Source organism: Panthera onca, chromosome B1, assembly GCF_046562875.1.
Source record: "Panthera onca isolate mPanOnc1 chromosome B1, mPanOnc1 haplotype 2, whole genome shotgun sequence".
Taxonomy (NCBI): Eukaryota; Metazoa; Chordata; class Mammalia; order Carnivora; family Felidae; genus Panthera; species Panthera onca.
In genome coordinates this window covers 109,258,060-109,279,018 of record NC_138342.1, presented here as the reverse complement: position 1 = coordinate 109,279,018, position 20,959 = coordinate 109,258,060, and the positions used below count along the sequence as shown (strand labels likewise).

Sequence of the window (20,959 nt, the reverse complement as noted above, 5' to 3'; positions counted from 1 at the left end):
ATGGACTTTGAGTGATAAGGTTGTGTCATTATAGGTTCATCAGTATTAACAAGTGTATAACTACAGTGAGGGATGTTGAAAATAGGGGAGGGCTTTGCATATTATGGGGTCAAGAAGCATAGCAGAAATCTCTGACTTCTCAATTTTTCTGTGAATCTGAACTGCTCTAAAAATAGTCTATTAAAAATCACATATCAACATAGAAGAAATCCCAAATATCACACCATAAAACTACCTTTTCATAGATTAGCGACTTACTATATGAATATATATGGAATGTTTAAAGTTTCATTTCTTGTGCACTAATAATTCTAGCTTAATGAAAGATAATTTAGATTAATCATCTGATTTGTAACATAGGGTTAAGATCTTCATTATAATCAGAATTCACAATTTAGAAGCTTATTTCAAAATTTAAAAACATTTTGATACTTAAATAAAATAAAGTTATGCTGAGTGCACCTGGATGGCCCCATCGGTTTAGCGTCCAACTCTTGATTTCAGCTCAAGTCATGGGATCCATCCCTGCTTGGGATTCTCTCTCCCCCTCTCTCTCTGCCCCTCCCCACTCACAGGTGCATATGCTCTCTCAAAATAAATAAACATTTTTAAAATAAAAAATAAAATAAAGTTATGCCAAAGATAGTTGAATATTAATTAGTAGTGTACTGACAGTAAGCGGGTTCATCCAAAGCATAAACTACAATTAGTAGAAAATAATCACACTGATTCTCAAATAAATAGTTAAAAACAAATAGCTGTGAGGAGCCAGTCATTATAAAGGTTGTTTTTAGTTTAGTCTCATTTGCAAAATATTAAATTTTATCAGCTGATTGATATGCTTGCTCAGTTTTACTGATTAAAGCCTTTTGAGGAGAAATGTTAAAAAAAGTTTTTTTAATGTTTATTTATTTTAGAGACAGAGTGCAAGCAGAGGAGGGCAGAGAGAGAGGGAGACACAGAATCCAAAGCAGGCTCCAGTCTCTGAGCTGTCCACACAGAGCCCAATGCGGGGCTCGAACCCATGAACCACGAGATCATGACCTGAGCCAAAGTTGGCTGGTTAATCGACTGAGCCTCCCAGGTGCCTCATGAGCAGAAATGTTTAATGATCATGTTAGTAAAATTTACTATGTACGTTGGCTATTTATAAGTTTTGCCAAAAAAAAAAAATTGAATTTATATACCCATGTACATTTTAGTCCACAGGTTATCCTCAGGATATGGTGTCACTGCCCAGTTCTGTGTTTCCTTTTAAAATACGTGATAAGAGGTCTCTTGATTTCAGCTCAGGTCACGATCTCATGGTTTGTGATGGTGTCACTGCCCAGTTCTGTGTTTCCTCTTAAAATACGTGATAAGAGGTCTCTTGATTTCAGCTCAGGTCACGATCTCATGGTTTGTGAATTGGGCTTCGTACTCTCTTTCTCTCCCTCTCTTTCTGCCCCTCCACTGCTAGCTCACGCATGCATTCTCTCCCTCCCCCTCCTTCTGAAAATAAATAACATTTTTAAGAAATTAAAATATGTGATATGAGTATATGAATAAAACTAATATGAGAAAGGGGTCTTATTTTTTTCTCTCTGGAATCCCTCAACCTCTGTCACCCATTTAGTATGTTTACTTAGAACTCCTTGACATTCTGTGCTGGAGGCGATTTCTGAAATCCTGAGATAGGCAGCTCTTTGAAGATTGAGGTTTTTTTGTTTTTGTTGAATAATCAATATGGTCATGCTCTGTTGATAGTGTAAGTGTGGTATTCTTGTTACAAACGAGAATTTGTTTGCTGGTATTTCTTTGTTACAAACAAATCATTTTACCCATTTTTTTCTTAAGTTTTTACAAACATATTTATTTACAATATGAATTGAATTTATAGGAGTGTGCTGAAAAACAAAGCCAAATTGAACGAGCCATTAGGGAGAAAAAAGCAGTGGAAGAAGAACTAGAAAAGGTAAAAAGGAAAAAATACCTAAACTCAACTGCAGATATTCACTATTACTGTTTGCTTTCATCACGCTGCCTACTAGCAACCCCTATATTATAAGTGAGTGTTTTTACCTGGAATATATTCAGAATCTGTACTTAAATACTAGTATTGCCTGAATACATTTCTTTATAAGAGTGGCCATAGTACTTGTACTTTTTACTTAAAGGTGTACATTTTTTGAAGTAGCTATCCTTGATTAAACCTTATTCCAGTAGTAAATTTTACTTCATCTTCCTTGTGTTTTTAAATTCTATGCCAACTTTTATTGGGTTCAGGCCATCTATAAATACAAATATGTATAACCAGAAAATTACAACATTGCTCTGATTTTAACCTTTTAAAAGTATAGATTTTTATTTTGTAAGTAGAAAAATATTACCCAAATGATATTTATGAAAAAATACTGTAAGAAGTATGTAGTTTAAAATTTATTTCTTACTTAGATAGCTTTTTTATCATCAGTAAATATCCCACTCTTGTAAAATGCCTTGGGAAAAAATGGAGACTACACTTGGTGCAGAGTATACGGTGTTTTAAGTGGTGCATTAGGAACTTTTGTAGAGAGGTTAAGTAAGTTACCTAATGTTAACAAATACTAAATGTTACAGTCAGACTTTGATTTTCAAAGAAGAGTACTTACATGCTGTGCTACATAGCATAAAGAAAATCAGTAAACTTAGCAATCAGTAAAAAGCATGTGACATATATGTGTTATTGACATAAAAAGATCATGACATCAGATAGTAAATGAGTCCTTTACAAAGCAGCATATAGCATACATGTCGTATTCCAAGTGGGACCTTTATGGTCATCTTTCTCCTGCAAGGTTGATTCCTTCTGAGTTACTATATGTTATGGAATAGGTATAGATCCCATTTAGATTGCCACCTGCTATACATCAGGGCTGGGATGAATTTCTTAATATTACATGGCATAGAGTAAGGAATAGGCTTAATTGAGGAAATGTAAAACTTATAATACTGAAGACAACAGGTAAAGAGAAGGCACAGGTCCCTAATTCTCCCACTGTCCAACAAACAAGTGTGCTGAAGTCAAAGCACTGCTGGGACTATACTATAGGCCTGTATTTTAGTAGTGGGACATTAACTTGCTGATACTTTACCTTTTTATAGAGTAGGAGTGACAAAGCAGTCTTTTCAGTGGAAGAAGATACAGGTTATTTGCCAGGCAGTCTGGATTTAGAGGATAGCCTTGTGTGGAATTTGTCTGAAAATGTGAGCTGCTTAGCACCTGGCAACTTCACACTTCTTGGGATGTTATAGCCCCTGTGTCGTGGTAGGAAGCTTAGTCTTATAAGAAGCTGAGCTTGGGTACAGTCACTCCCGTTGGGGAAAGAGGAACTCCCGTTTCAGTTAGATCATTGTCTAGTTAAACCAGAGTAAGATTCTGAAGTCACTTTCAGATAGTTCTACTCATTCCTCCATAGCATATGTCTGTATTTTTTAATACCAGAATATAGAATTTTCTTAAAAGGTATTCAAGACAATTGAATCAAAACAATTATCTCTAAGTGGTGACATTTAGAGTATTTTTTTTATTTCAACTATTTTATATTTCTTTTTAAAATATTGAAACTGTCCCCAGTACCAGATGACTTCACAGGAAGTTCTATCAAACAGTTAAAGAAGAGTTAATACCTATTCTTCCCAAACTATTACCTAAAATAGAAAAGGAAGGAAAACTTCCATATTCATTCCATGAGGCCAGTATTACCCTAATACCAAAACCAGATAAAGACACCACTGAAAAAGAGAACTACAGGCTAGTATTCCTGATAAGCATAGATGCAAAAATTCTCAATGACAAAACTGAATCCAAACTATACATTAAAAAAAACAAATCATTCACCATGATCAAATAGGATTTATTCCTGGGTTGCAAGCGTGGTTCAGTATTCACAAATCAGTCAGCATGATACAGCACATTAATAAAAGAAAGGATAAAATATTAAAACTTTTTGAATAGTTTACCATAAGCATGAATAATTTCAAAAAATAAGCAATTATATGTCAGTTTTCAACATTTTATTTTATAAATATGAAACACCAAAATTATTGATATGTTTTAGTGTGTTACAGTGAGAACAGATGAACACATTATGGGTTTTTATTTATCCATTGATTTCAGTTTCTAAACTGTATAATTTGTTAAGGCAGTTTTCTTCTGTAACGTAGTACATATAAGCTTCTTTTGCAGATTTACCATGAAGGCAGAGTAAATGAAAGTGATTACAGAAAACTAGAGGAAATGCACCAAAGATGCCTGGTTGCAGAACGTTCAAAAGACGATCTTCAGCTAAGACTTAAGACGGCAGAAAATAAAATAAAACAACTTGAAATAAAGTAAGTTATTTTACATTTTCTATTAACATTTTTATAATTCACATACTTTTTGACAGATTCTTTACTTTTCTTAAATAGGACTTATATATATGTTGGGACAAAAAATTTAGCACCAAATAGAATTTTTTTCAAGCTTATTTCTGAAAACTAATTTGTTTCAGAAGAAACGATTCAACAGTATTATACCATTTGTATCAAATTTCTCCTTTCTGGCAGTTAAATAGAATGCTTATAAGATTGGGTTTTTCTTCATACTAACTAAGCTATTGCAGTAGCTTCCTTACAATTATTGCTTTTATAATCAGTTTATACTTATATTTCTTTTTTTTTGAATATTCTATAATAATCCTTCATGTTTATTTATTACATTGTCTATTAAAATGGTAAATTTATAATCTGGTATATCCGTTCTAACTAATTTTCTACCTTTCCTGCCAGAGTGTTACTTAATACTGTAAAACTTAATTTGAATTGCATGAAATCTCAATCTGTTACAGAATATGTTTGATAGATATTTTAAAAATAAAGATGAATACTGTCAGCAATATAGTGGAATGAATTGGAGGTACCCAGCCCATATCCCTCCAAAGAAACAAATATGTGAAAGGCATCCCTGGACAAAAGTGCCTTTGTGAAAGCTTTGGGATCCAGGTAGGAGGTTACAAATCACTATTGGAGCCCAAAAACAGAGAGGCAGGTCTATACACCAGTGCCAGCATATACTATGGTCCTATCTATGGGCCAAAGCAGCCCCATCTACATGTGGACTTGGCTCTAGCCCTGCTTGTTGACAGTCCTGCACCTAGCCTCTTCCACTTAGGGATTCAGGAGAAGCCATGCCTGTGAGTGCTTCTGATAACAGGCCTGCCAAACTCAGACCTTACTGTCCCTGCAACCTGGCTTTAGTTCCACTCTACTGTAGTCTGGAAGCAACCCTGCCACCCAGAACCAGCCCAGTTTTGGGAGTACTAACAGTTACCCAGCAGAAGTCACACCTGGCCACACCTCTGGTAACAGGCCTGCCAACCACAGACCTGACTGCAGACTTAGCAAAAACCATAAGACATGGATCCAGCTTTGCTGTACCACAGTTTGAGGTAGTCTTTCATGGCTAGGCGTCCAGCCAACCACCCAAAAGACTCAGCACAAGCTACACCCATAGATGCTTACAGTTACAGACCCACTGACCTCAGAACTGACTACAATCCGTGAAGTAGTTTTGTGACCCAGCTTTAGTCCCACTCTACCACAGTCCAGAAACAGTCCTGTGCACATATGGACCAGTTCAGTGGCATGACAGGAGCACCTTTAGGAACTCACTGGACAAAACACTTGATTGTGCCCTTGGTTACATGCCTGCCAAACATGAACTTGGCAGTAGTCACATGACATGGTTTCAGCCTTGCTCAACCACAATCCCAGAAGCAGCCTCATCAGCTGTGGGACTTGGCAGGAGGAAGTCTTCCTCCTTCAGTCTGTAAGGACTAGAAGAGGAATCTGCTTCTTCAAATACACAGATACCAAGAAAGAATCAGGCAAATATGACATCATCAAAGGAAACTAATAAACTAATAAAGGAAACTAATAATTGACCCAAAAGAAATGGTGATCCATGGACTGCTTAACAAAAATTTAAAATATCGTCTTAAAGAAACTCAGCTATAAGAGAACAGAGTCAACTAAATAAAATCAGAAAAATGTTACATGAACAAAATGAGCAGTTTAACAAAGAAGTAGAATCCATTAAAAAGAAACAAACAGAAATCCTGGAGCTGAAGAACTGAACTGAAAAATTCTGTGGAGTTTCAGTAGCAGACTTGATCATTCAGAAGAAAATCCGCATGCTTGAAGAGAGGTCATTTGAAATCATCCAGTTAGAGGAACAAAGAGAAGAATGAAAAAGACTGAAAAAAACCTACATGAGTTATGGGACATCTTAAAGTGAATTAGTATACACATTATGAAAATCCCAGAAGGAGCAGAGAATGAGAAAGGAACAGAAAGCTTGTAAAGAAATAATAATAGAAAACTGCCCAAATCTGGGGAGGGAATTGAACATCCAGATCCATGACACTCAAAGAATCACAGAAAGGCTCAACATCAAGAGGTCTTCACCTAGACACATTATAATCAAATTGCCAAGAATAAAAAAGAATTTTTAAAACAGGAAGTGACTCATCACATACATGGGACTCCCTCCAACCCCAATAAAAGTATTAATGGATTTCTTAGAAGAAACTTTGTAGCAGAGAGAAAGTGGCATGATATATCCAAAGTACTGAAAGAAAAAAAGTGCAAACCAGGAATACTATACCCAGCAAAGTTGTCCATCAAAAGTAAAAGAGAGATTAAAAACTTCCTAAGATGAACAAAAGCTCAAAAGGGAGTGCATCACTATTAGAGTTGCTGTATAAGAAAAGCTAGAGTTTTCAAATGGAACTGAAAGGATACTAATTAGAAACATAAAAATATGTGAAAGAATAAAACTTTCTGGTAAAGGAAAGTATACTGCCAAAGTCAGAATACTCTAAGACTCATAATAGTACTACATAAATCACTTTTAACTCTAGTATAGAAGCTAAAATATATGATTATTAAAAATAACCAGAAGTACAATAATGTGATAATTGATATACAATATAAAAAGATGTAAAGTATGACATCAATAACACAGAATGTGAGGAGAGAGAGAAATAAAAGTGATTGAAATTGTTACCAATTTAAAATAGACTCATAACAGACGTTTTATGTAAGTCTCATGCTAATCAGAAAAAAAAAAAAATGTGTAGTAGACACCCAAAAGGTAAAGAGAAAGGAATGAAAGCAGCTACTACAAAAATTCAACAAATCACAAAGGAAGACAACTAAAATAGGAATAAAAGAACAAAGGAACTACAAAATGGAAAACAGCAAAATCACGAGTTACTACCTATTAGTAATTACTTTTAATTTAAGTGGATTAAATCATCCAATCAAAAGACAGAGTGACAGAATGGATTAGAAAATAAAATCCAACTATATGTTGCCTACTAGAGAGTCACTTTAAACTTGAGGAAATACACAGGCTGAAAATGAAGAGATGGCAAAAGATATTCCATGCGAATGGTGCCCAAAAGATAGCAGGAGTATCTTATATCAGACAAATAGAATTTAAGTCAAAAACTATCACAGGAGGGATGCCTGGATGGTTTGGTTGGTTAAGCATCCAACTTCGGCTCCGGTCATAATCTCAGGGTTTGTGAGTTCGAGCCCCACGTTGGGATCTCTGCTATCAGCATAGAGTCCATTTTGGATCCTTTGTCACCCTCTCTCTGCCCCTCTCCTATTCATGTGCATGTGCTCTCTCTCCGTCTCTCTCAAAAATGAATAAACATTGTTCAGTGCAGTTGTTGGGTTGTAGGGTAGTTCTATTTTTAACTTTTTGAGGAACCTCCATACTCTTTTCCAGACCTACCCTACGATCCAGCAATTGCAGTATTAGGCATTTACCCAAAGGATACAGAAATACTGATTCGAAGGGATATGTGCACCCTGATGTTTATAGCAGAATTATCAACAATAGCCAAACTGTGGAGAGATCCCAAACGCCTATCGACTGATGAGTGGATAAATTAGAGGCAGCATATATACAATGGACCATTACTCAGCCATAAGAAAGAGTGAAATCTTGTCATTGGCAGCAACGTGGATGGAGCTAGAGTGTATTCTAAGTGAAATAAGTCAGGCAGAGAAAGACATACAGTATGATTTCACTCATATGTGCAATTTAAGAAATAAAACAGATGAACACATGGTGGGGAAGGGAGAAAAAAGAGAGAGGGAAACAAACCCTAAGAAATCCTTAAAGATAGAGCATAAACTGAGAGTTAATGGAGGGAGGCAGGTGGGGGATAGGCTAAATGGGTGATGGATACTAAGGAGGGCACTTGTTATGATGAGCACTTGGTGTTATATGTAAGTGATGAATCACTGAATTCTGCTCCTGACACCAATATTGTACTGTATGTTAACTAAAATTTACATCAAAATTTGAAAAGGAAAAATAAAATATGTGATTATTTCTGATCTTAGCATCTTTCTGATTTTATCATCCTTTGATCATTTCCTAGATCCATCATTTCATTAGAAACTTTATCAGCCAGAGTTGAATAGGAAAAAAGAGTTATGGTATACGGAACTAAAAGACCTTATATATATTTCCTCTGACACCTTTTGACCAGAGAATGTTCACAGTATTTGATTAGCTGGGTTTGAAAACATAGAAATTTTAAAAGATAGGAATATAAGTTAGCATATTGAAGCAACATACATGTTTGAAGGTTGTGTTACCCAATAATCCATTGTTGAGAAAGTTCAAGAACTATAACCTATTTAAACTGATAAAATGAGATTTGTAGAGCTGGAAGTTTATAAAAAAAAATTTTAAGTCATGCAACAGAAAAATATGAAATAGGTCTTATTGTAATTTAGTAATCTAGACACCTAATGTGTCTTCCTATGGAGTTAATCAAAGTAGTAAAGGAGTTTTGATCATTATCTACTTCACCTTCCTTATCATTAGCTTCAGTTTATCCTCTTGAAGTCCTTGTTACACAGTGATTCTCAGTGTTAGTAAAAATTTGAAAAAAGTTTCACATAGATTTTATAGGTGAGTAGTAACTGTTCAGTGTATTAGTCAAGATTGCTAAGCTGAATGTATTTGCCTGGGCTAATATAACATTGTGAAACCACATAGTTTAAATCCTCAGTGAAGATAACAACTCAAGCAACAACAGATGTTGGAGAGGATGCGGAGAAAGAGGATCTCTTTTGCATTGTTGGTGGGAATGCAAGCTGGTGCAGCCACTCTGGAAAACAGTATGGAGGTTCCTCAAAAAACTAAAAATAGAACTACCCTACGACCCAGCAATTGCACTACTAGGCATTTATCCACAGGATACAGGTGTGCTGTTTTGAAGGGACACATGCACCCCCATGTTTATAGCAGCATTATCAACAATAGCCAAAGTATGGAAAGAGCCCAAATGTCCATCGATGGATGAATGGATAAAGAAGATGTGGTATATAAATACACACACACACACACACACACACACACACAATGGAGTACTACTCGGCAGTCAAAAAGAATGAAATCTTGCCATTTGCAACTACGTGGGTGGAACTGGAGGGTATTATGCTAAGTGAAATTAGAGAAAGACAAAAACCATATGACTTCACTCATGTGAGGACTTTAAGCGACAAAACAGATAAACATAAGGGAAGGGAAACAAAAATAATATAAAAACAGGGAGGGGGGACAAAACAGAAGAGACTCATAAATACAGAGAACAGACTGAGAGTTGCTGGAGGGGTTGTGGGAGGGGGGATGGGCTGGATGGGTAAGGGGCGTTAAGGAATCTACTCCTGAAATCATTGTTGTACTATATGCTAACTAATTTGGCTGTAAATCTAAAAAAAATAAATAAATAAAAATTAAAAAAAGAAAAAAAATCCTCTGTGAAGAGAAATGAGTCAGAACAAAACAAGTCTACACTATAAAACAGAGTGCTTGACTTCTGTTACAGATCATTAAGTTTAATTATGGGTTCCTTTTGTTTTTTTATCAGTTCCTCAGAAGAGATATCACGTTGCCAAGAAATGATTCAGAAACTTCAAAACTTATTGGAGTCTGAGAGAGAAAACTGTGGATTTGTCAGTGAACAAAGGCTGAAACTTCAGCAAGAAAATGAACAGTTACAGAAAGAGACTGAGGATTTAAGAAAGATTGCTCTTGAAGCTCAAAAAAAAGCCAAATTAAAGGTATTTTCAAGACTAGTTAGAGTTAAATGTGTACTTGTAAAAATCAAAATATAAGAGAGACCCAGTAAAACATTTTTAAGGCCTTTTTTTTTTTTTTTTGCCTTTTCATCAGATAGCACTAAATCATAATGCAGAGCATTAACCAGTCTTTTTTGTATTGTAGAATTTGGCAAGCATACTTAAAAATGATTGCTTTCACTATCCACACACACAAAAAATTCTTTCCAACCATGAAATACACTGATATTCTTGCCAAAGCAATTTAAGCAGTGCTAGCAAAACTATAGATGAGATAACTTTACAGACTGTCATCCTCGCTTCTGTAATAGCCTCTTAAAAATTGAACTCTAAAACTAGCTCTATAGAGGATGCTACATCAGTATGCTCTGAGAACCTCTCATAGGTAGTCTAAAATTTCCACGCTAGGAGGAAGGCAAGGGATAAAAGTCCCTTCTAGAAAAAAAAAATCCCCTTTATTTTTCCTCTCCTTCCCTCTTTCTTCATGGTAATGTTTAACATGCTTTGACAATAGGAACATGTTTAAGGGAGTTTCAAGAAGCACTGGTGTGACCATCAGCATGTTGCTTGCTTTACCCCATTCCATGCAACTTTTGTAAAAGGTGGCATTAACTCTTTATGGTAAAAAGCTGTATCTTCCAGTTTCATAGTAAAGATTGAGATAGCAGTATTCATGTTTCACTTTGTTTTTTGTTACTGTGTACTCATACAAAGTCACATTCCAACCTAATTCATATCAACCCATATGTATTGCCTTCTGCATGTATCAGACACTGTAGTTATTAATAAAAGCTGTAACTCTGAAAGACAGCTTTGTAGATCATACAGAGAGGTTTGTACTTTATGGTTTAGTATGTGGGAAATCTTTGAAGAACAAAAGGGAAGAATCACACCACCAGATATTGACGATATAAAGCTACAGTAACACTGTGCTATCAATAATAATCAATTTGATCAATGGAACAAAACATAGTCCAGGGACAAACCCATTTTTCATAATCACCTCATTTATAACAAAAGCACTACTGTAGTTCAACAGGGAAAGAATTATCTTTATAAAAAATGATGCTAGATCAGTTGGGTACATATTTTTAAAATAAACCTTGACCCCTATATCACACCACACATTTAAACTCATTTGAGCTGTCTTGTAGACCTAAATGCAACATATAAAACAGTGGACCTTCAAGCTTCAAATCTTCATGATCTTGGGTTAGAAAGAATTTCTTAATGAGAACACGAAATGCAATAATCATAATAAATTAATTGGATTTCATTAAATTAATATTATTGAGTCATCAAAAGACACCATTAAGTACAATGCAAGCCCTGGTTTGCCAGTCTTGCCTCTTAAAATTCACAATCCGGGGCACCTGGGTGGCTCAGTCGGTTGAGCGTCCGACTTCGGCTCAGGTCATGATCTCAGAGTCTGTGGGTTCGAACCCCGCATCAGGCTCTGTGCTGACCACTTGCTCAGAGCCTGGAGCCTGCTTCAGATTCTGTGTGTCCTCTCTCTGCCCCTCCCCCACTCACGCTTTGTCTCACTCTGTTTCTCAAAAATAAATAAATGTAAAAAAAAAATTTTTTAAAAAATCACAATCCAATTGTCGAAATAAAAAAAGACCCCATTGGGGCATCAGGGTGGCTCAGTCAGTTGAGCGTCTGACTTTGGCTCAGGTCATGATCTCACAGTTTGTGAGTTCGAGTCCCATGTCGGGCTCTGTGTTGACAACTCAGAGCCTGGAACCTGCTTCAGATTCTGTGTCTCCTTCTCTGTCTGCCCCTCCCCTGCTCATGCTCTGTCTCTCTCTCTCTCTCAGAAATAAACAAATATTAAAAAAAAAAAGATACCATTAAGAGGGTGAAAAGTAAGAAAGTATTTGGAATATGGAAAGTATATATAATGTATGTATAATATAATACACTTGTAACACAATAATATATATGTATATATAATAGAACATAACCAAAAAAAGGACTAATATCTAGAATAGAATATAAAAACTGTTACCAGTTAATGATAAAATAGTTAGCAGTTAATAAGGAAAAAACAAACACCTGTTTCCAAAAGTGGGTAAAAACCTTAAATAGGCACTTCATAAAAGAGAATTTATGAAAAAATGTTCAACTGCATTATTAATCAGCAAAATAATGAAAATTGCAGTGAGGTACCACTGCATACCTACCAGAATGGCTAAAATAAAATTAAAAAACTAAGACTATCAAGTGTTGACAAAGATTTAAAGCAACTGGAACTTTCATACACTACTTTGAGAATGTAAGTTGGTACAACCAGCAGTTAGCATTATCTTTTAAAGTTGGACATACATACATACATACGATGCCAAATAATCCTGGCTACATACCCATAGATATGAGTGCTTATGTTCATGAAGACATCTGTATAAGAATATTCATAAAAGTTTTAATCATATCAAACACTGAAAATAACTCATGTTCATCCACATGAGATTACATAAATAAATGGTGGTACACTCAGATAATGAAATAGATGCACCAATAAAACAGAATGAACTATAAGTAATTATGGATGAGTCTCACAGACCTAATGTTGAACAAAGAAGCCAGACACAAAAAATCTCTAGTCTATTAATTTCATTATTTGAAAGTGAAGAATAGGCATAATTACCTATGAGGATGAGATCAGAATAGAGGTTACAACTTCAATTACAAAATGAGTAATGATTAGGACATATGAGTGAGCCTCCTGAGATATCTAAATCAGGGTGGTGACTCTGGCATGTCAGTATATGTGTAAAACTTGAGTTGGGATGTAGTTCATTGTAAGGAAAAGAAAGATAAATCTTGGCAAAGGAAAGTTTAGTAGGAGTGCAGATAAAACAAGTGCACTATGTGGTTGATGGGCACATAGGGATTCGTTGTAATATTTTTATTTTTATTTTGTGTATGCTTGAAAGTTCTCATACCAAAACATTTCCATAATAAAATAAGTCAGTGTACTTGGTGAAAAAATATTTGTACCTTGTGCGATTTTAAATTTTACATTATAAATTTCATATGGGTTTATAACTAAAAGCTATTAGTGACACTATAAAACATTAGTGGGAAATGTAGGCAGATATGTAACTGATAGATGGAAAAGAACTTTCCTAGCAAAACAAACAAAATTAGAAGATATTGCAAATGAATATATTGGTAGGTTTAGGTATATAAAGTTTTTAAATATTTAGAACCATTTTTAAATGTTTTGAAAAGAAATAACTGGGAGAAATAATTTTAGTAAATGGGACAAAAGACAAAAAACATTCATACATAAGGAGCTTTAAAAAATATAACCCAATAGAAGAACGTGTAGGAGACATGAACAGAAGTCACAGACTAAGGAAACAAAGTGCTAGTAAATAACTTTTTTAAAGTTTAAAGCCACTATTAATTAATTGCATAGTTATCAGTGAGTGAATGTGCAACTGAGAGTTTAAAATGATACACATTTAGAGGCCCCTGGGTGGCTCAGTCAGTTAAGCATTCAACTTCAACCCAGGTCAATCGACTGCGGCTTGTCAGTTCAAGCCCCACATCGGGCTCTATACTGACAGCTCAGAGCCTGGAGCCTGCTTCAGATTCTGTGTCTCCCTCTCTCTCTGCCTCTCCCTCCCTCACTTGCACTCTGTCTCTCTCAAAAAAAATAAATATTAATTTTTTTTAAAAAAATGGTACACATTTAGAGTCTAAAATTTTCTCGTAAGAAAATAAGTAAAATATTTCATAATTCAAAAAATCCATTGCAACATTATTCATAACTAGAAATGAAGGAACAATGAGATGGTACATCTATAAAATACTGTATTGAGTCATCATTAAAAATTGGTTCTAAATAATTTATAATGTTTTTTATATTGCTATGTCTAAGTTTTAAAACAATAAGAAAAAATATAAGTATATATATATTGCAATTCTGTAGTCACTACTCTAACTTCTAAAATTCATAAATAAAAAACAACAGGTAGAGTAGAGGTAGTTATCTCTGAGTTGTCAATTACAGAAACCTTATATTTGTTTTTAATTTTTTTTAATCTTCCATAACTTTACAATATGTGTATGTTTAGGGGTTTTGGTTTTTATAATGGGGGAGAGGGAAATTCATGACTTTCCCTACCTGGTGCTACATTTTATCTATCTTTAACAGTTCAGGATAGTAATTGATGTTTTGGAGAACAAAAGGATGACAGAACTATTTGTGTGAGTGGTTCTCTGCAGAGGAAGAGCACAAAGAAAAAAGGGAGACCATAAATCCTTTCTTCCTACCAATATATTGAATTTAACCATTAGTGGGACTTCTGTTATAGGAGACTCAGTTGTTTGTAGTCCATAGCTGCAGATCTGTCCAGTTTAACAGTTGGAATTTCACCAGCTAAAGGATCTGGCATGTGTTTAAAGACTACATTTTGATACCAAAAAGCCATCATTAATTTGGTCTACAGATGTGTTTTGGGAACTTTACTATGTTTCAGGTGCTGAAAATGTAATGAAGACATGCGCCCCCCCCCCAACCTTAAAACTGTCATTTTTTCATGGAGATGGGCAAACTTTAACATGTATTTACAAACTAATAAATACTCTTTAGGAAAAACATAGGGCACTGAGAGAACTTATAACAGAGGGACTTGATTTGGTTCTAGATAGAAGCAATAATTGAACTAAGTTTTAAAAATTGAATAGAAATAACTAAGACAAGCAGGAGAGGTAAGATTACTTCAGGCAAAGGGAACTACATGTGAAAATGAGCCAAGAATGAGAAGCCATTGTAACAGAAACAAAGAAAAAAAAGGGAAGAGTAGCACAACACAAGCTTGTTAGAAGTAGACAAAGACCAGGTTGTCACAAAGAACCTCAGAACAAGGCTTATCAAATTACAAATAAGCTTTCTAAGAAGAAATGGGGAGTTAACTAGGCAGGCAGACTTCTAAAACTGTATAGATGCATTTATCAGTTTTTAATATATATGAGAGAGACAAAGACAGAAATAGACAGTTCTGCCTAACACATAAGAACCATGGCTTCTCCAGGCAAGGTTGAGATTGAGACAGAGAAGGAGTAGGAGCATATTCAAATCTAAATTTGCAGAATCCAATAAGACAGAAATTAAAATAGCAGGAGTCAAGGAGCCTCAGGAGCTTGTAATATAATAGAGAATTAATAAAACTAAGGTTGTTTTCCCAGTGCCAGTATTTATAAAGTCTTAAATTTCTACTTGTGTATTATTTGAGAAACCAAATTTAAGAGTTTTAGGAAGCACGTTGCATTTAGCAGAAGTAGTGAGGATGGGTGTTTGCAGTTTATCCCAAGAACCATGGATTTTGCTGTTGTTTAGTTTTCCTTGGTATTGAGTAAAGTTGAGTCCTTTTTATTCATCCTTTTTTGATTTTGGAAAGTGGCCATATTTGATGAATTACTATAAGCTATACCAGCTGTAATGATCTTTAAAGCACATTACTTTAAAATATCATAAGATAAATATTCTTTATAATGTTTCTTTAGTATCATAAGATAAAGATGGCCTGAGAGTACACCAAATAAATTGTTCTAGTGACTGTTTTGTCAGTTGCCTCAAGGATGGTATAGACAGTTTCATTCTAGAAGCATTCAAGAGAAGGCAATTCATTACATACACTGAATGCCTGAGAGCATTAGGGCTTAATTTTCTCCCTGAACCCCAATTAAGAATGCTTCTAAAGTATCCAAAAAGCATTTACTTATATGTTTATTCTGCATTAAGTTATTTTTACCCTAATGACATAAATTAGCTGGAAATAATGGACAATCCTTACATATGAGATTCCGAAAAATCATTATTTATAGTCTTTTTTTTTCCTGAAAAAGAAATATTTGTTTATACCATAACTGAAGTGGTAAAGAAACTCTCGTATATTACTTTCTTTACAAAACCCTTTAAAAGACAACTTGAAATTTAGTATGAGGTGAGTTGAGGAGATTCTGAGTTGAGCACATTAAGGTGCTGAGAGGATGGTGCATTTGGAGAGGTCGTGGAGGCTCTGCACACCCCCAAATCCATACCTTGCCCTATATAACTATTCCATTTGCCTGTTTCTGAGTTGTACCCTTTATAATAAATTAGTAAACTTTTTTTTTAATGGTTTGAGTAAAAAGCTCTCAGTTATTTGAGAGCATGAACATTTTCCATGGATCCTGGCAGCAAAAGTGAAAGTAGATAATGAGAGCAGTTTTATATTAAATAGTATACTTTTTTCCTACCGGCATTTTAAGATGTTGAGGAAAGTGTTGCAAAAAAAATTGTCCATAATTCTGGTTTCACCAAATTTAAATTACAATACAGGATAAGTCTTCATTTGTGATGAAGGAAAATTGTAAACATATTTTTATATATCTCATCCAGACATTTCTGTGCCACAAACACCACAATGAGTTATTGCTTTTGTAAGTGTCACTGATCAATGTATCCCCTACAGTAGAAAAAAAAAAAATAAAAGAAGATATGTGTTCATTTTGTTCCTTAGATCAGTACAATGGAACATGAATTTTCAATAAAGGAACATGGATTTGAAGTTCAATTAAGAGAGATGGAAGACAGTAATCGAAATTCCACTGTTGAACTGAGACATCTCTTAGTGACTCAACAGAAGGTGGCCAATAGGTGGAAAGAAGAAACAAAGAAACTTACTGAAAGTGCAGAGATTAGAATCAGTAATCTAAAGTAAGTCCACTATTAATTGTTTGATACATTTTACAGAATAAATTATTTAACCTTTAATGTCTTTGCCATCTTTTTGTAAAAATATCTTATTTTTTTATTCAGCAAATATTTATTGAATTGCTGTGAAAAATATTAAGCATTAGAAACCAAAACTCATACTACATTTTTGAAAACTTTAGTCACATTCCACAGAATATAATGATTTTTTTTGGACGTGGCAGTTTAGAATCTTAATACTCTTTGCATATAGGTATAGCATATAATATTTTGTGGTTGCAGCAGAATGTGATTGATTTGCAAAGCCTGAAATATTTGCTCTCTGGCCCTTGAAGAGAAAGTTTGCTGACCCCTGCCTGGAAAGTACTTGAGCTTTTATGCTGAATGCAATGGGATGCTATGGAAAGCTTTGAGCAAAGTGATATGATCAGGCTTAAATGTTTAACATATCAGTTTGATTGACGTTTGAAGAACAGACTAGAGGGGCAAGGGTGGAAGGGAGAAGGTTGGCAAATACTGTAATAATTGGCATATAAAATGATTCTAACTTGGATTAGGTTTTGAAGGGTTGGAAATCATTTTAAAAAGTTTGTTTGAACCATGTTAAATATGTGCTGCCTAGAAGACATTTAAATCGAGATATTAACTAGTCAGTAGAGTCTGTAAGTTTGAAGTTCAGGGAAGAGATTGCAACAGAAGCTATAATTGTGGGACTCATTAACATATACGTGATTTTTAAAGTCATGGGATAATATTGTGTAGAAAGGAAGTCTAGGTAGAGAAATTAAGCTGTCAGAAGACTAAGTTCCAAAAGTTATATTCTGGAGAGATGAAGACTGAGACTGAAAGAGTCTGAAAGTCTGAAAGAGACTGAGAAAGAATATCCAGAGAAATAAGAATCATGACAGAATGGTTAAAAAAGAAATCTTTTTTTTTTTCAGGAGTATAAGCAATAATAATAGGTGATATTTATTTAGCACATAATGTGTTTTTTTGTTGTTGTTCTAAACGACTTAGATGTACTTACTTAAACTTTACAACAACCCTAGAACTGGATAACATTATCATTTACATTTTACTGTAGAGAAACTGAGGCTGAGGGAGGTTAAGGAACTTAGTCAAAGTCACTTAGCTAACAGAATGGCCAGTAAAGACAATATGCTCTTAACTGTTGTTTTATAAAATGCTACTGAGTGGTGAATATGGTGAGGACTGAGAATGGACCTTTTAGTTTGTTGCCGTTTGATGGTCTTTGTTAACCATGATAAGAGCAGTTTTGGTGGAATGCTGGAATAAAAATGTATTTGGAATGAATTGAAGAGACAAAGAGAATTTCTGCTTCCAGTTAATGGTGAGCTAGGCAGTTTGAACCCGCCCTAGACCACAACCAAAAAAGTTAGATGAATTGTAGAAAGCATCTATCGAGAGCATTAAAGAACTAACAAAAAAAATTTACCAATTTGGCTTATCCTGGGAATGCAAAATTATTAAAAGCTTAGAAAATAAATAATATAATTTACTGCATTAGATTTTTTTAAAAAAGAAAAAATTATAAGGCCTTCTCAATACAGAAAAAGCATTTGATAATATTTGATATCCATTTATCATTTTTCAAAATATCTCTTAGCAAACTAGAAATAGAATTTCTTTAATTTTGTAAAGGTATCTATTCTAAAGCAAACATTTTTATTGGCAAAAAATGTTAGTAACTTTCCTTTGAAGATTGAGAAGATACAAAGAAGTTCATTATTATCACTTCTATTAATGTTTGTATCAGAAGTCCTGATTTTCAGTGCACTGTGGCAAGAATATGAAAAGGTAAACAAACTAGAAAGGAAGGAAGGAACAGTCATTCTTTACAGATAGCATGACTGTATATGTAATAAGTCCAAAATAATTAATAGATAATACGCAAATATATAAAAATCAATTGTATTCCTACATACCTACAACAAATATTTCAAAATTAAACCTATAATAGTAAACTTAACAATGCATCAAAAAGATAAAATACCCAAGAATAAATCTAACAATGTGTAAGACTTCTACATAACTATGATATCGGGATGATTAAAGAAGGCCTAACTAGATAGAGGTTAGGCCTAACTAGAGGTTAGGCCTAACTAGATAGAGGAAGGCCTAACTAGATAGATCAGGTTAACTGATCAGAATACTCAATGTTATAAATTTGTTAACAGCCCTCCCACGCCCCCCGTCATCTATAGATGCATCGTAATCCCAGTTAAAATCTTAGCACATGGAGCAGTATCCAAAATATATTAAGTGAAAAAATCAAGTATTATACAGTGTGTGTAGTATTCTACCTTTTAAGAGGGGGACGTCTCTGTGTATGTGTGTACATATATATACCAGCATGCTACGTATACACTATGTTCATACACACATGCACACATTCTCAAAAAGAGAGGTGACCAGGGGCGCCTGGGTGGCGCAGTCGGTTAAGCGTCCGACTTCAGCCAGGTCACGATCTCGCGGTCCGTGAGTTCGAGCCCCGCGTCAGGCTCTGGGCTGATGGCTCGGAGCCTGGAGCCTGTTTCCGATTCTGTGTCTCCCTCTCTCTCTGACCCTCCCCCGTTCATGCTCTGTCTCTCTCTGTCCCAAAAATAAATAAAAAACATTGAAAAAAAATTAAAAAAAAAAAAAAAAAGAGAGGTGACCAAAACAGTAACTGAAATGGTTCTCTGTGAGGAAAGAGAAAGGAGCAAAGGATGAAGGCTAGACTTCTTTGAATGAAACTTGTTTTATAGATATATTGGCTTGAGTTTGAAGCTATATAAACGTTCATATAATTATTTTTTAAATTAAATCAAAAAATTTTTTAAAAACCCAAAAATTGAAAGTAAAATTAGGGGCGCCTGGGTGGCTCAGTTGATTGAGCGTCCGACTTCAGCCTAGGTCATGATCTCACCATTCCCAAGTTCAAGCCCCACATCGGGCTCTGTGCTGATAGCTCAGAGCCTGGAGCCTGCTTCGGATTCTGTGTCTCCCTCTTTCTCTCTGCCCCTCCCCCACCCACACTCTGTCTGTCTGTCTGTCTTTCTCTCTCTCAAAAATAAATAAACTCTAAAAAAAATTTTTTTTAATTGAAAGTAAAATTAGACAAATGAGCTAATAGTGTAGGAAGTTAATGGCTTAATTACACAGATAAATTATGTCAAGTTACATTAAACACAGTAATTAGACTGTATATCCCTAGTGAGATAAATCCTAAGGATAAAAGGAAATGTAAAAAAAACCATAAACTGTGTTTAGTAGTTATATCATTAGAAATAATATCGGTATTATTATTCTGAAGCTTATAATTATGAGATAAAGCAATTGAGTAATTATGTAAATGTCTTTAAGAACCAAGATTTTTGTAATAGAGAAGAAACTCAAAGAAATTAAATAAAACTTACAACTCTAATTGAAATTGGGAATATAATGGGAACTCATGATGTGTTTTACTCTTAAAAACATGTGTCTCCTGGCTCTGTCCACTAAAAGGACCTGGAAGCACTGACCAGTATTCTGTCGCAATGAGGTATCCCAAAAGAAACCAGGACTCTTTAAAGAAATGATTGATCATAGATCTAGGTTAGAAAAGTAGAAGATGAGCCTAGAAAACACTTTGTTGTAGCAAAAGGTAAAGAAGGTATCAACATTACTTGGGTCATGGCAAAAGTACCCAGGAGCTAACTTAAGTAGGCACCCTCTGGCTGATGTGGGGGCAGTTTGAACATCAAAAAGAGTATCTACAATAAATTGAAACATGTCAAATATATTAAAAATCCGTGACTTCAGAATGATATTTAATAAAGAAAAAAAGGCTTTGGACACCTTTGGAAGATGCTGTGGAACCAGCATATTCTGGAAACAGATAAAGTGGAAAGTCAAACTTTTATTGTACCTTTCCTTTACTCACTATACTTCCTCAAATGCTACTTGGTTTTTCCTACTATAATAGCCTTTACTTCACTGCTTACAGAACCAGTGTAGAGATTTTGCCATTTAGTTGTTCAGTGTGTCTGTTCCAATTATGCATCCCAGAACCAGGGAAATAACCACAGAGTA

The 20,959-nt window shown here is 34.7% G+C and overlaps 1 protein-coding gene across 5 annotated transcripts in view; it reads left to right on the top strand.

Annotated features, from left to right (window-relative positions):
* Positions 1-20,959, top strand: part of SCLT1 (sodium channel and clathrin linker 1) — a 219,460-nt gene that overhangs the window by 149,063 nt on the left and 49,438 nt on the right. For all 5 annotated transcript variants that reach the window (XR_013555142.2, XR_013555143.2, XM_078445738.2 and 2 more), the window contains 4 exons: positions 1,880-1,954; positions 4,208-4,353; positions 9,963-10,155; positions 16,692-16,888. Coding sequence is in view for 3 of the 5 variants with exons in the window: in XM_078445738.2 (XP_078301864.1) it covers positions 1,880-1,954; positions 4,208-4,353; positions 9,963-10,155; positions 16,692-16,888 (611 nt within the window). In the remaining 2 variants the exon portion in view is untranslated. The remainder of the gene's footprint in view (positions 1-1,879; positions 1,955-4,207; positions 4,354-9,962; positions 10,156-16,691; positions 16,889-20,959) is intronic.